General features: G+C 45.9%; 1 protein-coding gene across 6 annotated transcripts in view; it reads right to left on the reverse strand.

The window, feature by feature from the left end:
• The window catches only part of IGSF9B (immunoglobulin superfamily member 9B), a 119,748-nt gene that overhangs the window by 46,329 nt on the left and 49,281 nt on the right, over positions 1–24,138 (reverse strand). For all 6 annotated transcript variants that reach the window (XR_013833738.1, XM_079956110.1, XM_079956109.1 and 3 more), the window contains exons 4-7: positions 14,421–14,572; positions 11,319–11,436; positions 5,363–5,504; positions 4,485–4,630 (exon numbers count right to left, since the gene is read on the reverse strand). Coding sequence is in view for 5 of the 6 variants with exons in the window: in XM_079956110.1 (XP_079812236.1) it covers positions 4,485–4,630; positions 5,363–5,504; positions 11,319–11,436; positions 14,421–14,572 (558 nt within the window). In the remaining variant the exon portion in view is untranslated. The remainder of the gene's footprint in view (positions 1–4,484; positions 4,631–5,362; positions 5,505–11,318; positions 11,437–14,420; positions 14,573–24,138) is intronic.

The following is a 24,138-nucleotide window of genomic DNA, read 5'->3' on the forward strand; positions in this document are numbered from 1 at the left end:
TTGGAACACATGTGGGGGGAACATAAAAGACAACAAAGATGAGGAAAATACCTGACAAACAGTTATGAACATCGGAAGCTTACTGTGAGGGAGGCTGCTGGTATACTGTCTGCACTGACTGGCAAAGACTCTCTGGTCTTCCCCAGTTTTGTGGGGAGATGTTGCGGATTGAAACTGGCACCATTTGCATGCAAAGCATCTGATCTACTGTCATGCTATGGCCTTTTCCTAAGAGTTGAGGCCAAATGAGCATGATCTAGCTCACCACATGACAGTGGGTCCTTGAACCTTGGGATTAACCAATAGGCTTAGCCATCACCAAACAGGATGCTTCTTCACAGCAAGATCTGAATCAGGGTCATAGCATCATTGACAACAATTGGCTAATTTTGCATCATGGTGTGCCTACAAGTACACCCTTTATTTTCCTTCTCTCTCTCTCTCTTTCTCTCTCTCTCTCTCTCTCTCTCTCTGTATTGGTGGTAGATATAGGGGTGTGGGTTTATTGGAGAGAATGGCAGAGCTGAAACATGAGTTGCAGAATGATTTGGGACCAGTGGCATAGGATTCAATTTTTAAGTGCAGGAGCTTATCATGACAGCTTTCGTAGCCAACAAGAGTTCAAAAATGCAGACATCACTGACAATCCATGCACATGTACACCTTAAATAGCAGGTGTATTTAGCACAATACCCATTTTGTTAGGATCAGTTGACATCCTTAGGCTAGTGAGTTGGCAAAGGGTGGTGAAGTGATTGTTAGAGTGTTGGTATTTGGCTGGGGAGACCTGGGTCCACAGCATTGGTCAACTATGCAGCATGACTGTAATCCTGCAAGCAAGATCCATTTGACTCAGTGATACTTAGTTCTGACTTCATAAGCTCAAGTTGTAAAACATACCGAGCTTTAACAACAGATCTTCTGACATTTGAAACGCAACAGTTGACTTCTAATCAGAAATGGAAACAATCTTGCAAGGAAGTGCCATGAAGCAGGAACCCCATCAAAGAAAAAGAAAGAAGTGCCCAGCCTCTGCTTCACTATTTTCCTTCATTCCTCTGATGCTAATGTCACAGACCATAGCAAAACTTGAAACCCTCGATTCCACCTCATTAACTTGCCTGAGCAAGGAGGGCCTGTCAACTACCCATGTGGTCCAGCACATGACACTATCACTCCTGCTCTGGGAGCAGTGTTTTCCCTCTGCCCTTGTTTGTACGCCTCAAAATCACTGGGGAGCAGAGATGGGGGGCAGAGACAAATGCATAGCACAGTCAGTTCTAAGTCAGCACCTGAATCAAGAAATCTGTTTAGCACAGAGCTGGAACAAGGGGGTAAGGCAGAATGGACAGGAAAGCAAGTTTGCAGAGACCAGACCAGACAGGGAAAGACAAAAACTGTCTGAAGGGAATACTTGGAGTAAGGCTGGAGGAGCACACAGGCAAAGCCAAGGCCTGTCTGTTGCCTAGGCAACAACTCAGGCCTCACCTGGAGGTATTTATAGCCAGACCAGGCCAGAAGGAACCAATAAGCTGACACAGGGCAAAGCCACACCAGAGTCCAGGAGGGCAACAATGTTCTTCCTTCTACAACAGTGACTGGGTTCCTCTCAAGGGGCTCCAGGACACTGCCATGAGGTTCTTGGTTCAAAAACTGGTTGATTGCAACATCGTGCCTGGATCCTGCACCACAGTCCTCCAAATCTCATCCTCCACATCTTCCTGTGTCTGCTCCCTTGTGCTACTTAGCCTTGTCCAATTAGCAGTATTACAGAACAGAGACTATAACCTCCTTTTGCATCCTCCGCTTTCTGGTCTACTGACTATTTGGGAATTCCAGATTCATTTGCTCTTGTTTTTCTCCTCCCCTTCCCTTGGGTGATGGGGGTGGGGAGCAAAAAAAAGGCGACGGGTAATTCCTAGCGTCAAACCAAGAGTGATTGAATGACGCCACCATTGTCAGGGATTTTGGATCCCCCTGCTTCTGTGATTGATGGGAACAAGTCAAAAGGAGGAGGGAGGGCATTAATCCTTATTATTCTGGCTTTAGAGGGTTTTGTGTTCGTTTCTTTTCGCTTTCCAAATTTGATAGCCTGCCAGGGACAAAATTAAAAAAAGAAAAAACCCACACAACAGAGGTATTAAAGATTAAAAATCAAATGATTAAAATCCATAAAAGAGCCTTGCATATTCCCATGCAGCAGTGTTCCAGCGGCACTCAGCACATGAATTGTGAACGGGAGTAAGATTCTCCAGAAGGAGAGGGATTTTTCAATCAGAGGTTTTGTCTGATCACACTGCACTGCACTGCACAGCACACACACAAACACACCACTCCCCCAGCCCATCACACTTTGCAAACAGCTGACAACCACCAAGGACTGAAACATTTATCAAGGTCATCTGATGCCGTCTGTGGCATCGTAACCCAGATTCATATCCAGGGCGTAATGAGGAACTTGATTTGTATACACACAGTTTAGTGCCATGTCTTAGGAAATGTAATCAACATAGGCTCAAGGGATTGGTAACGGGACACTGAGCTTTTTCACTTCTAGGTCACTGGACAGCATCCAACTTGGTTGATTAATGACTGGCCAAAAGCCGTTGCCATCTGACAGCTACTTGGGGAACACTGAACGAGACAGCTTTCCCTCCCAGACAAGAACTGGAGCAAAAGTGACCCGGAAAACCAGAACCTAACAGTGATGCTCCTTTCCTCCTAGCTTCATAGCATGTTGCAGATGTGTATGAAGCACCAAAGTCCAAACAGTGAATCCAGAATCAGGAAGAGGTTTTAAATCTGGGCAAAAATGTAACCATAGTTAGGAGATGTGGAACATGCTGCAGGCGCAGTCACTTTCTCCTCCTCATTTTTCTGGCATTAATCCCTCTCCTGTCTGTGGTTTACTTTTTAAGCAATGGTGTAATGTTGCACCAAGGTTAACACAGACCATGGTTAGAAGTAACCAGTGTTACACCCTGGTTTCAAGGAAACTGTGGCTAGCACTAACTTAACTGCAAATGCAACACTATTTTATTTTATTTAACAACAGTTATATACCACTTAATTGTAAAAATGGTGATGGGTGTTGTAGTCCAAACTATCTGGGAGGGCACTAGCTTGGGCAAGTGGCCATATGTGGTCAAAATGCACAGCAATGACCCATGAGCCAATATCTGGGTTGCTTCAAGGAGCCACAGGCAGTGCCTGCTGAATACGGCTGGTTGTTACTATATGCTTTGGGCTTTCACCTTGGAGGCAAAAGCTTGCCCTTTCCCAAGCTGCTTGCTGTTTTATTGATCCCCAACTTCCTACTCAAAGGCAGTGGCATGCCAAGTGTGCCAGGGCATCTGCACAACTACTGTGTCCCTTCCAGCTCAGCCTTGTGGTTAACATCCATCTCACATGGCTGGGTCTGGGAGCCGCAGCACAGCTCTCACCTTGAGATAAAACAAATGTAACAGAGATATAAAACCATTCTGATGCACTTGAGTTTGCAAGGATTGGTGCGGTATCTCACCTATAGTTTGAAAAACCCCTGGAAAGAAATGTATACATGTACACAAGCACACGCTAGGGACTCCACCAATCCTACCTACCCCTTTGGCAACTGCCCTTCCCCTACAGCTGACCAAAACCCCCTCCATTTACACCTCACCAAGCCTCTCCCCTCGATCCAACATCCAGCCCCTTTTAAAGCAGAGGGGGAGGCATTTCACAGAGCATCTTGCTAAACTGCACTGTGAAGCACATCTCCCCTCTTTCCCCTGCAGGTGAGTTTAACAGAGAGGGGACAGGTGCTCCCTGAATCACAGCCTGAAGGGCACTCCCACCGCCCCATTAAACCCCGATGCATGGCCAGTCTGCCTGGGCCAGCCTGCTGCTCCTCACACTGCAGTTGGCATGGCTGCCATAACCTGCAAAGCAGGACAACATTTTACGTGTGTGTGTGAGAGAGAGAGTGAGTGAGTGAGGGGTTAAACTGTGTCCTGTTTGAGGGGTGGGGGGCTGCAGGAAGCAACGCTGGCCAAGCACCTAGCAGATTGCAAGCACTGGTTTAAAAACAAAGAATTAAATAAAAGCTGATGGGTGTGCATCCTGCCTAGGCAAGGAGTGGCAGCTTAACCCTCCCCGGGGACACTAATACTCATATGATACTCTAACTCTGAAGCATCTGCTGCTTGGTACAATATGGCAGGGCTAGGTAGCATTGCATTAAACAAAGCAATTAACCCAGCAACCGCACTGATCAGCTTGTGCCTCGTCAGTCCCAGTAATTTAGGCACAATTTATTCTCCACTCTCTGGGCTGACGTTGTGCCAACGCAGTCATCTCAGTGCCCGTAAAAAGTTACAGGGAGGCTGCACAGGGATGCCACTGTCGACATTTCTCATGCCAGTAAGCATGTCATTGATTGTCATCCTGTGTCTGGGAACTCATCACCCAGGCAGCCTCCATTCACCCCAGACAAATGCACTCACACTGCACAGTCAGGTAGGCAGAGGCTGATGGCGAGCGCCCCAGGCTGTTGCTTGGAATGCAGGTGTATTTTCCAGCGTCCTCAGGCTTGACTCGGAAGATGATCAGCGTCCCATCAATCAGGATCCGAACCCGCAGCTTTAGGTCGCTGCAATGGAAAAGGAGCAAAAGAGAGGACAAGTGAGCAACGACAGGGTCAGGGAGAAGGGGGTATCCAGTGTGTAGCAGAAGGAACATAGCTCAGTGTTAGAGCATGCGTCTTGCATGCAGAAGGTCCCAGGTTCAATCCCCGGGCATCACCAGGTAAGGCTGGGAAGATAACCATGTCTGAAAACCTGGAGAGCTGCTGCTGCCAGCCAGTGTGGCAAGTCCTGAGCTAGATGGGCCAAGGCTCTGACTCAGTAAATGGCAGCTTCCTAGGCTCAATTATGAATGATTTGACACCACTGAATGTGAACTGCATGATGGGAAAGAGGCAGACCTCTCCTGACTATAGAGACTCCCGATATTGACAGGTTTGCAGCACAGCACAGAGGACTTAAGCACAAAACCAGAGTCATACTTGGGATCTCCCATGGCTTTTACAACAATTGAACAGTTAGTCTGGACAGGGAGGCAAGTCCAATCAGGATCACAGCATTGGGGAAGAGGGTTGATCCTTTCCATCAAACCTTGCCATCAAACGTATGTGTCAAATGCACTTAATTAAAAATGAATAACTGTTAGTGGATGATTCCAAGGGCCTCCTGCTGGAGTGTGCAGTCCTTTGAAAAGAGAACTGAGGCTGCTTGCTCACCCTAGCTGCCCCATTCCCAACCGCATCCTTCACCAAGACCAGATAAGAAAGAGAGAGAGACCCAAAAACAGAATCCAAACTCACTTCTTAAAGTAGACGTTCTCGTCTTCCCAGTGCCAAGTGTAGGTCAGGTTGCCTGGATATGCCTCAGCCTGGCAGGTGAACATTGCATCCTGGGAGATGTTAACCGTGATGTTCTCTGGAGGGGAAACGATGAAAGGGGGTCCTGTGGGAGAGCAGGAGACAAACAGTTACCTCAGCAGCCAAGAAAGGGAAGATGAGCTCATTGCTAAGAGCAGCTGACTTAACGGTGCAGGGAACGAGAGCAAGAAGAGCCACCGTGCCTAACGAACACAAACTCTTGGCATTTCGCCCAGGTCACATAATCCAGCACAGCTCCACTCTGAATTCCTTCCTCGTAGAGTAAGAACCATGTACTTTTGAGTTGGTGCATCTGGCCCTGAGACGACTTTGCCATAAGAACATAGGAAGCACCCCATTGGATCAGGCCAAAGGACCCATCTGGTCCAGCACGGGAACTGATCATTCTGAACTTCTCACTCTCAAAAGGTGCTTAAGGCAAACTTCTCAGGCTCAACTCCTCAATCCCACCTCAATGGGTACTGGGCCATAGCTCAGTGGCAGAGCCTTGCTTTGTATGCAGGAGGCTCCAGATTCAATCTCAACCATCTCCAGGTAAGGACTGGGAAAGCTCTGTCTGATACTCTGCAGAGCCACTGCCTGTCACTGTGTGGAGATTCCAGGCCACAGGCCAATGTTGGCCAACCAGGGGATCCAATTTGGCCCACAAGGCTGTTTTCCCCAAATCACGCAGGATCGTCAATCAGCTGATATCACTCAGATGATGGAAGGGAGCGGGGGTTCAGTTCTGTTTTGGTTGCACATGCAAGTCCCCAGCAGGGAACAGCTGCTCGCAGCCAAAACAGAATTTGACCCATTGCTCTTCAGCCAAAGAAAGCAGCCTCAGTTGCTGTTATTTGCAGACATTGCCTACGAGAGAGACTTTTCCCACCCACAGCCAATGTTTGCAAATTCCAATGTAGACTACTGGTCTTGAACTGGTGGGCTGGGACCCATCAGTGGGTCACAGCCTGATCCAAGATGAGTAACAAGAAGAGCATTGCCACCATGCAAATGTAAGGCAAAATATTAAGAAATTGGTCCCCAAATGCATGTTTGGGTTAAAAGTGGGACTGAGGAAAGTGAAGGTACCTGTTGTGCGCAATAATGAGCTAGCTGGACCATTAGCCTGGCTCAATATTGCAGCCATCTCCCAAATTCCCAACTCCAAATCTAGAATACTAGGATAATGTTGGCTTGCTACAGAGGTTTGTGGTCACGATTATCAAGATGTTATGAGTTGCTTTCAATTTTCTGAAGTGCTAGAAAAATGCTTATTACTATGATTATCTATAGCCCAATCTCAACATTTGGCAAAGGGCCATTTTTAAATTGAAAAGAATTATTACGGGGGTGTTAACAATGGCCACGTTTTCCCCTCAGAGCTAGATGGGAAATGAATGTTTATGTTTCTATGTGTCAGTCACCACATGGCACAGATTCTGAATATACAGCATTTCTCAGCAAGGCTGCTGCAGAACCATAATGGGTGCTTGAAACACCCAGATCATACAGAAAAGTAAAGAGGCTAGTCCTCATGGCTATCATGTTTCCTGTCCTCGAGACAGATGAAGAGAGCAACTGCAAAGGATTCTGGGGTTTGCGTGGAAGTTGGCCCCTAAGTCAGGCATTTTCCTCTTCTATATGTAATAAGGGGCATGTTTAAAAGAGGTTATCTGTCACTGGCATCTAGGAAATTGAATTCTGTGGGGATTCAAATAAGACAGCTTTGTGTGTATATGCAAGTACATACAAATCATGGCCTGGGTGTGACTCCATTACACCATACATTTAAAGCACTGTGATACCACTTTAAACAGTCAGAATCCTGGGAGAGTGCTGGCCAGTGGTCAGGAATGATGAGAGTTGTAATCCAAAACCAGGTTGGCAAAGGCTTGGCCTGTGAGGTTGCAAACACTGCTTTAAATCAGCATTATTTGCACAGAACAACATTTCTGCTCTTGCAAATTTTACACTCTCCTCTCCAGGAGCAAATGTTGGCTAGATTAAAAGAGGTTTTTGCTTTGTTTATGAAGGAAAGTTGTACATGCACCATTAAAAACAAAAAAAGGCTATTTTCTCTCCAAATAGATCTCTCCCTTCCCCACCCCACCCCCTATTTTTCATTTTAAGACTCTCCAGACTTTGGAGGGAGGGTGTGAATTAAAACAGTCTGCCTATAAACGAGGATGGCTGTTCAATCAGGATGGCAGGCCCATGCACAATTGTGTTCCAATTAAATGGATTTTTCTTTAATACTAATGGAATGCAGGGCCATTAGCTGCCATCATGACAGACGAATGCCACTTACACATTTGCGGTGTCTGAAAAGGCCTGGGAGTTCTTTTTTTAAAAGCAGGGGTGGCCAGCTGAGAAGGAGGTCAGGGCTCCTGCAGATTTAACAACTGCGCAGAAGAGGACAGTTTTGCAGGACATAGATCATTTCCTCTTCTTTAAAAGACAGAAACCTTTTGCTTCCAAGAAAAGAGGGTGGTGGCAGCTGTCTGCCCTGCATTAATAACTTCGCAAGGGAGCCTTGGAGTGACTGTCACATAGCCGGGGTGAGGGGGAGTGTCACACACGTACCGCAAAGATGGCACAAATACAAATAATATACTTGGGGGGGGGGACCTACCTAACATATTTTGAAGAATCCCAAGGCTTGCAGAAGTTCAAGAGAATCTTTAAAAAAAATCTAAGGGGGGGGGCAATGTACCCACCCCAAAAAACAAGTGGAGTGGGCGTGCTCAGTAACTACTGAATGTTGTGTGTTAGTTGGAACACTCTCCACCACCCAGCCCAGTTTGAGCTCCTTAATATCCAGTAGTCAAGCAAGGCTATTGGAGAGGAACCCTGATCAAGAGCACTCCTGAAGAGCTGCAGGACAAAACTCAGTGGTAGAGCATCTCCTTTGCATGCATAAAGTCCCAGGTTCAGTCCCCAGCATCTCCAGCTAGGGCTGAGAATGCCTCCTGTCTGAAACCCTGAAGAGCAACTGCGAGTAAGTAGAGAAAGTGTTGAGCAAGATGAGCCAAGCATCTGACTACATACAAGGAAGCTTCCTGTGTTCCTGGGAGGTGAGGACACGCCGCAACATTTTGTTGCAGCATGATGCAGATCTTTGGGCACTCCAAAGCATACCCACAATGCAACTTATCACTGCTCCAAAATGTTACCCTCCAAATGGGGCAATGAGTCTTCGCAAGGGGCTGCACCTCAGTGGCTGAGCGTGTTCTTTGAAATCAGAACATTTAAATGGTCTCTGGCTTGGAATGGCCACTGATGCAGATCTGCTGCAAGTCAAGAACAGACAGTGTGAGTCACAGGACACTGTGGCCTCATCCGCTGGCCAGTGAACCCAGAATAGCCTGAGCCCTTCCAAGAAAATATGCCATCAGCAAGGGTAGGACAAGGGTTGAGGGTGGCCTCACATATTGACCCGGAGGACTGACAGCTGGGGGAACATAAAATGTCATCTCTCTTCCCCTAAGGGGACTCCCATCAGAACCCACTAGCTGTTCTCTGTATTGCTGCCAAAAGAAACCAGGGGAAGAGAAGCAGCCCGTGCTCTTCTGGATCTGTAATAATCTGCAGAATTATTTCTCCTTTCTTTATTTCTTTTGCTCTTTCTGTTCCCTCCCTGTTTTTAAAATGGTGATGCTGCAAACTCAAACTGCGAGCTGCCCCAGCTCTTAAAGAACAAGAGGGACCCAACTGCAACAATAAAAATCAATGCACAGACAAATCCAGCTCGCAGAACAGCTGTTAAGCAAGCAGGAGGAAGGGAGCGGGAAGGGAAGTTAATACTATCGATGCAGACACAGGAAATCAATACAAAACGCTCCCCCTCTCCCCTCAAGGCAAGGCCAAGGCTGCCAGTTTGGGCTCCACCTGCCTTCTGCGAAACCTTTTGTCTCCCATGCAGGACAACGAGGCATCAGGCCTCTGCTCTTTTACACACACACACACACACACACACACACACACCCGACCCACTGCTCCTCTTTTGCATTCCTTGGGTTCTTCAGCTGAGCTAGCAGCCTTCAGCACTTTTTAGATGTCTGAGGTCTGGACTTAATGCTCTTGTTTATTTATTGATGGCATTATGGAGGGGGTCTTTTTTTTAATGGAGGATTGGGAAAGAGGCTCATTTCACTGGCTGAAGGTTATGTGGCCACTTGCTCAGGGTCACCTTCAACAGACACAGCCGTTAACTATTCTTTTAGCAGGAGGCACTAAGAAAAGTCTAGGAAGCACAAGTGGGGAGGCCAGTTGGACTCCATCTCCCATCAACCCCAGCGAGCATGGCTGATGGTCAGGGATGATGGGAGTCTTAGTCCAGCAATGCTTGGAAGGCTGCAGGTTCCCCCACCTGTGCCAGAGAGCACATAGGAAGAAAGGGTGGACGATGCTAACTCAGAATCAAAACTGCAAAAGCCTTTGTGGCCAAGACTTTTGGGGAAGCAGCAAGCCTCTCTCTACATAAAATGGCACATTGTACAAATATGCATGTGCAATTTCCTGTCTGAGAAATACAGGACCACGAAGAATCAGGGCTGAAAGGCAGATTCCACATACAGTCCAATTGCAACACTGTCCCCAAACCAGCATTTTACTTCTCTACACAGGAGTAAATAAGAACCACCTACATATATGATTTTTAAAATATAGACATGGAGATACAATTTAGGGGGGGTGGTCTCAGCCTCCTCTCTCTCCTTAACTCAGCCTCTTCATTAACCCTCAGTACCATCCAGCCATCATGCTAGCATGTGAAGGGACAACCAACAACTGGGTTTTGATAGACAGATGCTTGGAAGAATTACAAAATGAGTTTTGGGGGGAGGAGGAGTATCAAATTTCAATAGTATATATATATTTCTATGAATCCCTTTTTTGCATTTTTTTAAAATTAGATTTATATGCCGCCCTTTATCAAAAGATCTCAGGGCAGTTCACAAGAGAAAAACACAAATAAAACCAGTGCTTTTTCGGGGGGGGGGACGCATACCCCTAAACATTTAGTGAATCTTTGAACTTTTGTCCATTTACTGTATTTATTTTTCCCGATCTGAACTATAAAATGGTGATTTTCTTGAGTCAAAATGAGAGTACCCCTAAACATTTTTAAGGGGGGGGGGAAGCACTGGTTAAAACAGAAACATTACACTCCTGTTGCAGGCTATTGCACACCTTGGTGTTTGTGCGACTCTGCTTCTCCCTTATTTCTCATATTATATGCAACCCACCATGCAGGGGGCATGGTGGGGCAGCAGCACTCACCTGAACTCCCAACAGCCGAGTCACTGCTGAGTACCAGGAAGGTTGGCGCTGTGCAAACACGGCACGCTGACCTCTCTGCCACCTCTCCTCTCCCATTAACCAGCAATGACCCAGCTGTAAAGGGTTCAGGGGAGCGGCACAACCATGCCATCCACACCTGCTGTAAGTTCATGCTTAAAGAGAATCGCAGGGCAGAGGAGGAAGCCGCTGTTCGTGCCGTGAAACAGAAAAGCCAGCTCACAAAGTTTACCAAACCGAGAAGAACAGTCTCCATCCGTTAGCCACTAAGGCATTTCTCTAGCGACTTCAATCGTACACTAGGCAACAACTCCTAAACAGAATAAACAATGAAGCCATTGCACAGGGTCATACAGGACGAAAAGCAAAATATAAGACCTAAAACAAATATAATTAAGTAAAATATGCTGCTGAAGCAAGCATCAGTTGTAGCACCAAATGGATACCCCCAGCTGCTGCTGGACTGCAACTCCCATCATCCCTGCCTAGTGGCCATGCTGGCTGGGCCTGATGGAAGTTGGAGTCCGGCAATGTCTCTAGAGCACCAGGTTCCACACTCCTGTTCTAGGGAGCCCATAAGGACTCTCCAGCTAGTTACCTTGGACAAGCAAGCGGGTAGTGTGCACAGCCTCTCCCTGGATGCTATAAGCCCGGCAGGTGTAAGCGCCCCGGTCATCCCGACTAACGGAAACAACAGTCAGACTCCCATCACTAACCTGAAGAGGGAGAAAAAAAGAGAATGAAAGTTCGTCACCCAAAACCATTGCAGCTACAAACATATGCATGCGCGCACACATACACACCCCAGCTAAACCTATGTGCAGCATTAACTGCATGCTTTCATTCCTTCCCAATGCAAATAGCAGCTTCAGAGGGGCATTTTTTGACAGGCAGGGGAGGAAAGTGTTAAAACACCATCGCTCCCACAATGGCTGCTATTTGCATTTCTAATAAATATGCATCTGGACCATTTCTAGCTGGTCCCAAACACCCACACCCACACTCTAGTTTCCTATACCAGAAAACATGAATCACATATTAATGACTTTGACACAATCTAGTTCAATTTTGTATCCTGCATGAAAATGGAAAATTGTTCAGTGGCTCCTCCATCAACCCATGGATAACTATAGTGAGACTTACAATGGACATCATGTACTGAATAGCTAAATCAACACTGTACCTCTATGTTCTTGTTCATCATCACCCCATCTTTCCTCCAAGGTGGCATACATGCCCCCCACATTTTACAATCACAACAACCCTGAGAGGTAGGTGAGGCTAAGATGAGGTGACTTGGCCCAAAACACTCAATGAGCTTTATGACTGAGGATTTGAACTCTGGTCTCCCAGGTCCTAGTCCAGCACTCTAACCAACAGAGGAAAAAGTGGGAGACGCAAATGGAAATAACTCTTACCTTTGTACTGTTGGCTACATTCCTGCCAAGTAAGCACCAGAGGTTTCTGCACAGAAACACACACACACACACCGCTCCATCCAGGCAAGCAATAGGAATGATCGCATTTGAAGAACACATTCCAGGCATGCAAAAGCAATCAAGGAGTGCATGGATGAAGCAGGACCAGGGAGGGGTGGAGCATGGGGAGAGGAGGTGGAGTTTAGAGAAAGTCCCAAGGGCCAGACAGAAAGGGCTAGAGGCCTGCTTTTGGCCCCCGGCGTGTGAGGTTGCACCCTCCCGCATCATTTTAGTTATTCATTTTTTATTTAACAATATGTATACAGTGTTTGATTGTAAGGAAACCTCCAAGCAGTTGACAAAAACATGAAACATTAAAATGATCAATAAAAACACAGTTAAAAACATGAAGATAAAACCAACAGCAGCTAAGAAGACATAAAACACACAACTTTCTAATTTCAACCCATGTGTAACTGTATTCATTCTATGTGCCTATCTTACAGTTTAGCTTTTCGTATTTTAATCTTCATCCATCATTATAATTATTCCCCCTGTTTTATACATGTTAAAGAATGAAATAAAGAAACCCACACATGTAAGTTCTGCAGGTCTGGACAGGCTTGCTGAAACAAACAAAATATGTTTTATGTGGGCACCCAAATGAGTACAGCGGAGGCACCTGCTGATGTCAATAGGCAGGGAGTTCCAAAGTGTGGGTGCTGCCACACATAAAGATCGATTTCTTACACGTGTGGAATGAGTATTAGGGGGCACCTGAGCCCCTTTCTGAATGGGGATATGATAATCCCACCTCATCCTGCCATAACACACTATGGGCAGCCTAGCCCACTGCAGGGTCACTTAAGCTACCATACTTTTATTCCCACGTTGCTTTGTTTAGTGCAAGTGTGAAGTGAGCATACAGATAATGCATGCATTATTTCCTCCACCTTTGATCCATCCTCTTCCACCCTGCTGCCAACGCGAAGCTTCATTTCACTTCACCCTTCCATTTCAGCTCATTAACAAATGACTCCTAATTATTCTCATTGGTGCCGGTACCAATTCCAATGCCTGATTTGCCAATTACAATTCATACAGATGGAATTCCTGGCTGAGCAAAGGACAGAGGCGTTTCAGGGGGGGGAGAGAGAGCATTTATGAGAAAGGATGAAACAGGGTGGTCCCCTCTGTGAGATTTTGATGAGTTGCATGATAGAGCTTTGCACCCCATGGGGCGGATGTCACAGCTCAAGACAGCAAACATGACATATTTAGAAATGCATAGGGTTTTTTTTATTTAAAAAAACTGAAAACAGTAAAAGGGTGTTCAGTGCCACAGGCACTGCTAATTGATGTGTGAATCCTTGCCGATTTGGGCATTGCATTTCAGAAGGTTCTCAGGACAATAAGTCCATGAATGTCAGGTGGTAAATACTTACAAATCCAATAGCGGTACCCTGTGGCCATCCAGGGGTTAAATGTACTGTTTGCTTGGAATCACAAGATCAGGAGAGTTATCAAGCACCTGCCATGTATAGGTAGGTAGGTAATATGGCTGGCAAATTTATTTGCCTTACTGGTGAAGCTGACAGAGAACCTCTCTTGCAATTTCCCCTAATACACCAAACTTCAGTGGTTCTGTGCCTACTGCTTTGGAAGCAAAAACAGAGCCATCCAAAAAGAGAAAACAGGATGTTGGACAAGACATGACCCCTCTCATGTTCTTACATTAGCCCAGTACGGCACGCTCGGATCACCAGCAGCTCTCCAAGCCTCATCCTTGGTTCTTTCCTAGCCATCCCACCCACATTCCATTGAATGTGGTGATGCCAGAAATTGTACCTCCCTACATTAGGCATGGGACGTGGGTGGTGCTGTGGGTTAAACCACAGAGCCTAGGACTTGCGGATCAGAAGGTCGGCGGTTCGAATCCCCACAACGGGGTGAGCTCCCGTTGCTCGGTCCCTGCTCCTGTCAACCTAGCAGTTCGAAAGCACGTCAAAATGCAAGTAGATAAATAGGTACCGCTCCAGCAGGAAGGTAAACGCCGTTTCCGTGCGCTGCTCTGGTTCACCAGAAGCGGCTTAGTCATGCTGGCCACATGACCCGGAAGCTGTACGCCAGCTCCCTCGGCCAATAAAGTGAGATGAGCGCCACAACCCCAGAGTCGGCCACGACTGGACCTAATAGTCAGGGGTCCCTTTACCTTTACATTATGCATGCAGAGTATTTCCTCCATCCTTGAGCCGTGGGGCCCTTTCTGAGCATGACCTTACCTGATATTTATTGTTGGCACCTAAGAGGTCCCCCTCTTTCAGCCAGGTGACGGTTGGCTTAGGGTTCCCGAAAGCCATGCAGGTGAGTGTAATGCTGCCGCCTTCCTTCGCCTCTACGTATTGGGGGGGAGTTTCTGTGAAGGTGGGGGGAGCTGCCAAGGAGATTGGAGAAAAAGAAGACATGAGAAAGATGATGGCACACGCCCTGGCCACACATTCCGAATCTGCTTGAACTTGAGCATTGCTGGCCTACAAACCCTTTGCAAATGAAACATGGTTCTCTTGACCCACACATGGGTATGGATGTATCATACCTATGTGAATTTTATAAACTTTGTTCTGTCCTGTATCCAATTTAATCTGCTATTTCTTCTTGGGGAGGGTTTGAGGAATGAATAGGTAAGAAAAATACACATTGAATTATTTTTTTCTTTGACATATTTTCGCACATTCAAAGTGCATTTTGGTAATATCATTTGACCGAAGAACTTCAAAGGGATGTGAAATCCAAAGGAGGGGCTGTGTTCTGATCCGCACAACAGATGGGGGGGGGGTGGATCAGGTCTGTTAGCATCAGGTCTGTTATCCATTCCCCCACAAAAATGGATTTTGTCAAGCATCCCTTTACCTGTACAGGCTTCAGACAACGTCCCAAGAGTAAGCAAACGCATACAGTAAATAGCTAAAGAGTGAACAACTGGAAAGTGGATTTTATATAAGGTTCTGTCCAAATTTTAGATAAAGGTTCTGCACACCTTCCAGCTTGTCAATATCCTTCTTAAACTGTGGTGCCGAGAACTGAACACAGGACTCCATTTGGGGTCTAACCAAGGAGGGTAGCATGAACTATTCTTCGCAAGGCACACACACAAAGAGCCTTGTGGCACTAGACTAACAGATGGTATAAGTCTTTGTGGATTTGAGACTATTTCAGACACATGAAGTGTTATGCTCGGTTGGCAGATACCTTATTTATATATACATACACATTCATATGCAGAGAGAATATATATTATAAGGAGTGTGACCAAAAGGCTATAAAATGCACGAAGCATAGTTTGCGACATTTCTATGCAAAACTCTTAAGTATACATTCAAGCAAGTGCAATGACCATTTGCAGTGGCCATTTTGGCTAATTTGAAGTATGAAAGGAACACCCTCTCCATCAAATACAGGAAAATCTGCCTGCATTACTCCGGGACCCATTCACCCCACGATTGTAGGAAAGCTATCAAAATGCACAGATGCACCACAGTGCAGATAACCAATCTGCCTTTTGATTAAACAGGCTCTGGGAGAATTATAATATAGACCTAATCATAAATAGCTGTTAATTCCAATTTTCTAAGAAGGCATTCCAGCAATTTCAATTGACTCTGAAAAGAACTGATTTTTGGGTAACCACCCCTAGAAAACGTTGCTTATTTTCTGAAAAGAAAAAAATTAACTAGGCTAATGTGCTCGGGGTGGAGGGGCGAGAGAGGGTGGGGAGAGAATCATAATGTATGAATTATAAATTCTTAAGAACACAAATTCTACTTATATTGCACTGTTGGACCTGGAGGATTAAGTCTGCAATAAGGTTATTTAAAAACCAGGGTTTTTTAAAAAATTAAGTGTTCAGTGTCATATGTAGAGGAATGGCAGATTCCTTGGAACCGGAGACATCTCACTGATGCGAAGATGCTGTAGATATATCTGATTTGAAGTTTCCAATGTGAATTATCCACACTGCCAAATGCCACCCTGGCTGTCCTCAGGGGGCAAAACCTTAGGAGTTGGCTGGACTGAAAGCCTTTTCTGAACAGAACTAAATCCCACTGAATTATGGAAGGCTGTGGACCAATCCTGGGAAGAGGCTCCCATGCAGTAAAAAGGTGGCATGTGGGATATTTTGCCACTCCTTTGATAAGCCACAGATCTCAAGGCAGAGGTCTAATGTGGCTCAGAGCCAACCCAGAGCCCTGGGTTCACCTGCTCATATGGGCTGGGGAGCTTCATGCCTTGGGAGCTGGATGTGGCCTTCAGGGTGTCTCTTTCTGTCCCTTAGGACTCTTACATACTTACTTACGTACTTATTTAACTTTCACGTAACGCTACATCATGAAAATATATCAAAGTGGTTTATAGCAATAAAACCATGCAGTAGAAGCATCAGGAAGTTAAAAGCAAAACAAAACAATGTTGAAAATGAACACCAGTAAACCACTGTAGAAGGATGTATTCTCAATTGCCCGCCTAGGCCTGGCAGAAAGGGAAAGTGTTCAGCTTAGGATTTCTCCATGTTACCAAACAAACCTCATGTGGGGAATAGTCAACGATGTTCCTGCAGATGACCTCAGTGAACAAGCTGGGATTGAAGGGTCCAGGAAATATCTCTTCCCAAAACGCCTCCTCAGGCTACATATCCCTCTTCCCAGGTCACACCGTTCACTGATCTCTACCTTCTACAGGTGTTTTTGATGACTGGAAAGTGCCCTTGAACTGCGACTATTCTTCACGTTGGCCTGAACGAATGCTGGAGGAGCGCATGTGTGGGTGTGTGCCTGTAAAACATTTTACTTTTGCATGGTTGAATGTGGCCCTTGGGTTGAAAAAGGTTCCCCCAGCCTTCATCTGGGGTCTCTGATGAGGTGAGGAGGCAGTGAAGATTATGCCCCCTTCCTCTGCCCAAAGCCTTAAGGTACGTACCAAGAGGTCTAATCACAGCCCGCCAGGGACTGAAGAATCTATCTCCGTTTCTGACATTCATTCCAGTCTGGCAGAGCAAAACTCCAGAACTCTGCAGCCCAGATCCAAGTAAATCTGCCCACCTCACATACAAAGACCTCCATAGACAATTACTTCAGCATCTTAAGGCACATTATTTTGTAGACGTTGTAGCAACATGACACTGGAATCAGAGGCTGACAACTTCACCATGCAGACAGCCGTAGATGTGAGGCCTTTGAAATTTTCTTGTGTTGTTTTGAAAGCTATTCTATGCCATGAAGAAACAGGGGAAAGGGTTTGTAATACCCATAAGCATTCTGGCAATTGTAGGTTTTCTCTTACACAGCTTGGTGAGTGAAAGCAACTTGAGATGTTTGCCCCAGCTTTAAAAGGAAGGTTGTTGTTGGGAGGGGGCAAAACCCTCCATTTGGGCTCCCAGCAAGCATTAGGAACATCATTAGCCCTTAAATACAATGCCACAGAATTCCAACCTTGCCATCCCACCCCCATCCCTTGGGGCAACTGAACCAGACACAAGTTAGTTAGTTTTTTTTTTGCGATTCATTAACTCCCCACAATGCAGCCAGACTGGTGGGTTTCATTCTTTCCAGCCCACAATGTCGCAGTGTTGCAAGCTGCCAGCGACATGGCCCAGGAAGTGTTAAACAAAAACGAAATCCCAGCCACACTGGAAATGGTTTGAACGTTTCATTCTCAGAAAACACACACACACACCAAAATATGGTAACGTAAAAGTCTCAAGGTCACGGCTTATGCAGGAAAAGATTTGCTCTTCGTGCTGCTAACAATGGCGAACCAAAAGAAAAAAGGAAGAAAAGAAAGAAACCCTAAGGATGATATTCCAATTAAGGCTGAGCTAAAGGTTCCCTTTGGAGGCCAAAAAGAGAGAACAATCTTACTTTTTAACAGTGTTTTGCTGTCTTCTATTTTGCAGCAGCAATGTTCCTTTGGGTGCTTGTAATCCCCCCCCCTTTTTTTTTAAGGCTGTTTAGAAATCCGTTCCATTATGACATATTGTCATTCCAAGGGGATTTATTTTTATTTTTTTTGGTGAGGCAGGGAGAATGGGAGTGCTGCTGCCATCCACAAGATTATTCATTTAATTAAGAAATTTATATATAGTGCTTCATCAAAAGGCCACGGGGAGCTTTGCAATATAGCAATATGACAAACAACACAACATACATGCAAATGTAATATACATAAAATACAAGAAAACAAAAGCTATATGGATACAAACCATAGTATGCATTTGTGGCAAATTATTCATAATTTATTTCAGTCATTCACCCAAAAGTCTGTTGGAAGAGGTGTGTCTTCACCCATTTCCTAAAAGAAGCAGCTATGTGCTCAGATGCACCTCAGTGGGCAACGCAATAGGCAGACCACTGAAAAGGCCCTTCCAGGGACTTCATTCTGTGTAGGGACCAACACCGTCACCCTATTTTGCACCCATTTGGGGACCCATGCTGGAAAATCACCCAGATACCCAGACAGAGATAGAGATAGAGATAGAGATAGAGATAGAGATAGAGATAGAGATAGAGATAGAGATAGAGATAGAGATAGAGATAGAGATACACACACACACACACACACACACACACACACACACACACCATTTTACCAATTGCAAATGAGGTGCAGAATTGGAGGTTCAGTCCCAACTGCTATAGGATGGTTTTATACTATGTTGCTCCTCTCCTTTCTGGGCTATCTATAATCTCTATCTCTATCTCTATCTATATCCATATCTCTTCCTTATACCGAGTCAGACCTATAGTTCACCTAGCCCTCTTCTAATTCCCCAGGGTTTCAGGAAGGCATTTCTCTGAGACCCAGCATCCCTTATTTGGAGATGATAGAGAGTGAAGTTCATCTCTGCCACTGAGTTATGCATGCAGGCGCTCACCATCTTCTGAAGCCACGGCCCTGGGGATGGCAACTCCCAGCAGGAACTGGTGAGAGGGGGAAAGGGAGAGCTCTGAATTCCACACCCCATTACAAATCTTCAAATGGAAGCCTGGGTTATGGTGAGGTCTGCTCCTACCATCAGCCAACCCTCCCCACCAGTTCTCACTACCTCCCCCTCCCAGCAAGTGAACCTCTATGAAGGGGGAGTGTAACCACGCCTAGTTTGCTGGGAGAGCCAGGAGATGCCTTTCAGGCCTCTGCTTAAGAGGAGTCCTGCTGGATCAGGCCAAAGGTCCACCTGGTCCAGAATCCTGTTATCACTGTGACCAACCAGATTCCCCAAGTGGGGAGGCTGCAAGCCAGAATGAAGTGCAACAGCGCTCTTCCCACTCAACTTGAAAACCGTGTTCCATCTTTTCCTGTTGGGATTCAGGGGGGTTGTAGTTTCCTAGCTTCCCAATTAAACTTCATTCAAGGGCACTGACTTAACACTTTCAATAATTTAGCTTTTAAAAAGATAGAGACCTCTTGATATCGGAAGAAGATATACGAACCAGGGAAAACAGTCAGGCAAAGCCAGAAAGCCCCATGATTAACGGTGGATGCGCTCTAGTCCTCAGCTCATTTGTTTATGTCACATTCAAAAAAAAAAAAAAAAAGCATCCAAAATGCTGATGGGAAAATGCAGCACTGTCCAGAACCTCCCCAAAGCACTTTACAACTCTGAAGCCTGCATCGATTATTCTGCAAGTCAGAGAATCTCTCTCTTCAGTCAGCCATGATGCAACAACAGTGCCCCTTTGTCCCAAGGTAGCGTTGCTTGATTTTCTAAGGGGTACAGCTGTCTATGATCAGTGAAAATGTTTCTATGTGGGGGGGGGGGATCCCAATAAAATTAGGTCTGATCAAATCCTAGTAAACTTGAAGAATTATAAATATCGTGGCCTCTGAGCAGTACTGCAGTGACCTATCTAGTGAGGAAGCAGTGGCTGCATTCAACCTGGCACCACCGTAGATACGAAGTTGTCAAAATGAAAATTCAGAAGCAGCCTTTCTCCTAGCAGTGAACTGCAAGGGCAGGTGTGTGGGGATCCTGTGTCCCTCTAGATGCTGCTGAGGTACAACTCCCAGCATCCCTAAAGGTAAAGGGTAAAGGGACCCCTGACCATTAGGTCCAGTCGTGATCGACTCTGGGTTGCGCGCTCATCTCGCTCTATAGGCCGAGGGAGCCGGCGTTTGTCCGCAGACAGCTTCCGGGTCATGTGGCCAGCATGACTAAGCCACTTCTGGCGAACCAGAGCAGTGCACGGAAACACCCTTTACCTTCCTGCCGGAGCGGTACCTATTTATCTACTTGCACTTTGACGTGCTTTCGAACTGCTAGGTTGGCAGGAGCAGGGACCGAGCAACGGAAGCTCACCCCATTGCGGGGATTCAAACCGCCAACCTTCTGATCGGCAAGTCCTAGGCTCTGTGGTTTAACCCACAGCGCCACCTGTGTCCCCCCAGCATCCCTGGCCATTGGCAATTCTGGCCAGGGCTGATGGAAGTTGTAATTCGGAAACATCTGGAGGGTCAAATGTTCACCATTCCTGCACTACAAGATCTTTCAACAAGCCCTAGAGGTCTAAACATTTTCCCAGAGGTGGCTTCCTTTTTTAAAAAAAGTGCCAGCCAAACAAATACGAAGACGTTTTCCCATCAATAGAGGAAAAAAAGACAAAGATACACAGGGGGAGGCCTGTGATCTTTACAAAGCGGTTCCTGTTCCATTCTCTGAATTGAGACATGACAATATGCCACATTTTGCAAGACTTCAAGGCTTAGCTAATTAGAGCAATAAAATAAAATAAATGGAGCCTCTGATGTCCTTGGAGCCAAGCCTTAAAGCAAACTCCGGCCCACAGTTTCATGCAGGCATAGCTCCTGAGCTTTGCCACCGCTTGCAAATCGTGCAGCTGGAACGAGAAGCAGAGTCTGCCTCAGTGAGCATGCCTCATACTTCAAGAAACACACATTCAAAGGATGCTCAGTTGAGTGCAAAGCTCTTATTAAAAGTTAACGAGGCCAAGTTGCTCATTTTCCTGGAGGTTTGTTCCTCCCATCTCCCAGGCACGTCTTTTAAGTTAGGCACAGAGCAGAGCCATTTAACGAGGTCACTCACTTTCCCCTCTCTGCTTTTCAAGGAACACTTCTGCCCCCCTTTCTGACATCGCTGATCACCCCCAAACACCGTCACAGCTTATGAAAGTCGCAGGTGACGAATCACAAGCATTAAATGCCATGTCTGAAAAGGGCGTCGCAAAACAGGTCTGATGCAAATATGCAGGTGAGATGCTGCAGCAGCCAGACACACCTGCAGTTTCCTCCATGGTCAACAACTCAGCTTCTTAGAAAAGGATGCACCAGCATTTTGTATCTCACCTACAGAAATGGGTTACCAGAAAGCAGGGCAACATTCCTCAGGGAGATGGATTAGGTCCACGAGCTGCCGTTTTCCTGCTCACCCCTGCTGCTTGTTAACCCTCCAATATTAACATCCTTACCAATCCCTGATCAACACTCCTCCCTTTCACCTGATGACATCCCTTAATGTTATTCTACTACAGGGACAAGGGACCTTTTTCAGCCCAGGGCCAGCATTTGCTCATGAGTGACCTTCCGGGGCCCACATGTCCACAGTGAGCAGGGCCAGCGGCAAAAGAACAAAGGCTCTTACCTTTCTCCAAGTGGACTATATTTTCATTCATGCAAAAGCCAGATCTTTGCATAAACATCTTTCTCTATCTTCCATGCTGGTAAGCAAGAGCCATTAGCACAGTTGAAGGATATATTGCAGCTGGGCAATATCACTCAAGGAAAGACCAGGGAGGGATGGGGGCATGGCCTGAGGAGATTTCTATGGGCCACAAAGGGGTATCTGGAGGGCTGCATTTGGACCATTGGTTTCCACCTCCTTGTTCTACTGAAAGCCATCTCAGCACAGGTAGCTGCTACTTTGGTCCCAACGCTAAGCAGCTCCCTGTATAATAATATGGGTCACCTCCTACAAGGCCAGTTTTAGGTAATTCCTCTCACTCTCACTGGAACTTGGAGGCCTGGACTGCTCCTTGCCACCCACTTACAGTTTCTCAAACCTTGGCACCAGATCCCTTTTTCAGCTCCAGAACAGTCACTGAGCTCCAGCACCCAGCTACCAACAGGCTGCTGCACACCTGCTCCACCTCACTTGTCACTGCCTCTCCAAAACTTCTTGCTTATCTCCATCATCCCCCTAGGATGCTATGCCTTTTTTGAACAACAGGACACTTGCACTTCCTTAATGTGCTTTTCCTCCTTGGAAGCAGGAACTGAAAGCTCTGGGAAGCAGTTGCTGCCATGATAACTTGGACCCCAGTCAGCTATTCACACCTAGACCTCAAGACCCCCTAACAGTAACCTTGAATCAGGAATATCCGTCTTGCAGGGCCACTAGCCCTTGACTCTACTGACACAGAATATGAGGAGGGGACTCTTTTTCTGATAATAAGGGTTTATTGTCAGACCGTGAACCCAGGCCTGGCTCCTCTCACTCAACACATCATGTATCCAGGCAGTTTGTCTTCATCAGAGACAAGATCAACAGTTGGATGCCACTGATGAAGTACCCTTTGTTGGCTTAGGCAACTTCTTCCTGTGCAAATTCTCCTCAAAACCAGTGTGGTGTAGCAGTTTCAGCATTAGACTAGGACCTAGGATAGCATGGATCAAATCCCCACTCAGTCATAAAGCTAATAGGGTCACCTTGGGCCAATCATTACCTCTCAGCCTAACCTACCTTACAGGGTTCTTGTCAGGCTAAAATAGGGAGAGGGAGGACCATGTTCACCACCTTGAGCTGCTTGGAGAAAAGATGGGGAGTAGAGGCAATAAATGAACGAATTTGGCAATCAGCAGAGAGGCCTCTGGCCTTCATCAGAACAAAATTGGTGGCAGCTAACAATGAGCTGTCCATGGTCCTGAAGATCTTGACTCCACTGCTGTCTACCTCCTCAAACTTCTACGTTTCCCACATATTTATGTTGCTGTCATAGTTTCTACCACTTGGTTGAAAGTAATCCAAGGCTGAAACTTGACATTTCAGCTCTGCTAAGCCAGACAAACTCTTATAGCTACATCCTGCAAAGGGGCAAGAAGGCCCATGCACCAGCCAGCAGCCTGAGGAGACATTCTCTCCCTCCCTTGCTCCCCACATGGAAGCAGCCACGTGGGATTACCATCTAAGATGATCCCACAGGGGAAAAAATGCTGTGGAATGCAAAGTCAATGGGAGAAAGTTCAGAAGACAAAACGAGTGCATGAAAAGCTTTCTGCTACATGATAGGAAAAGCTGAATAATTGCATTCAGGAATACAGCTGTGGTCACTTGAGCAACAGAAAAGGGATTTAGTAGTTGGGGTTACAGAGAAAATTACAGCCTCCTGTGATTTACTCTATTAATGTCAACTTGATTCAGTGTTTAGGTAGCCAAGCAATGTTACTGAACAGACATTTCACCACAGGAGGAGGGGGAGGCAGATGGATCTAACTATGTGTACAGCTCTATTCATTCTATTCTCTACTATCCTCATACCAAGGGAAGCCTCAACAGTTAGTCAGTTGTTTTAACCCCCAATTCCTTCTCAATATATTTATCCAAGCAAAGTTTATACAAAATATAGTAGGTTATTATTAATCATATATGTATTTGGACAATAATATTTTATATATAATACTAAAGTGGAAATGTAATTGATTACAGTAAATATACTATATTATCTTTTTCTTATTGTATTTTTGCACTATTTCTTTCTCCATTTTCTTTCCTCTTTCATCACTGAAATTCTTTCAATAAAATGGTAATTTATTTATTTTTTAAAACCCAGTTCCTTCTGTTACCATCTTCACATGAACATAAGAAGGGCCTGCTGGATTAGGCCAGCAACCATTCTAGTCCAGCATCCTGTTCTCACAGTGGCCAACCGGATACCCATGGGAAACCCACAAGGAGGATTTGAGCACAAAAGCACTCTCCCTTCCTGGTGTTTCCAG

Source organism: Podarcis cretensis, assembly GCF_951804945.1.
Source record: "Podarcis cretensis genome assembly, chromosome: 15".
Classification (NCBI taxonomy): domain Eukaryota; kingdom Metazoa; phylum Chordata; class Lepidosauria; order Squamata; family Lacertidae; genus Podarcis; species Podarcis cretensis.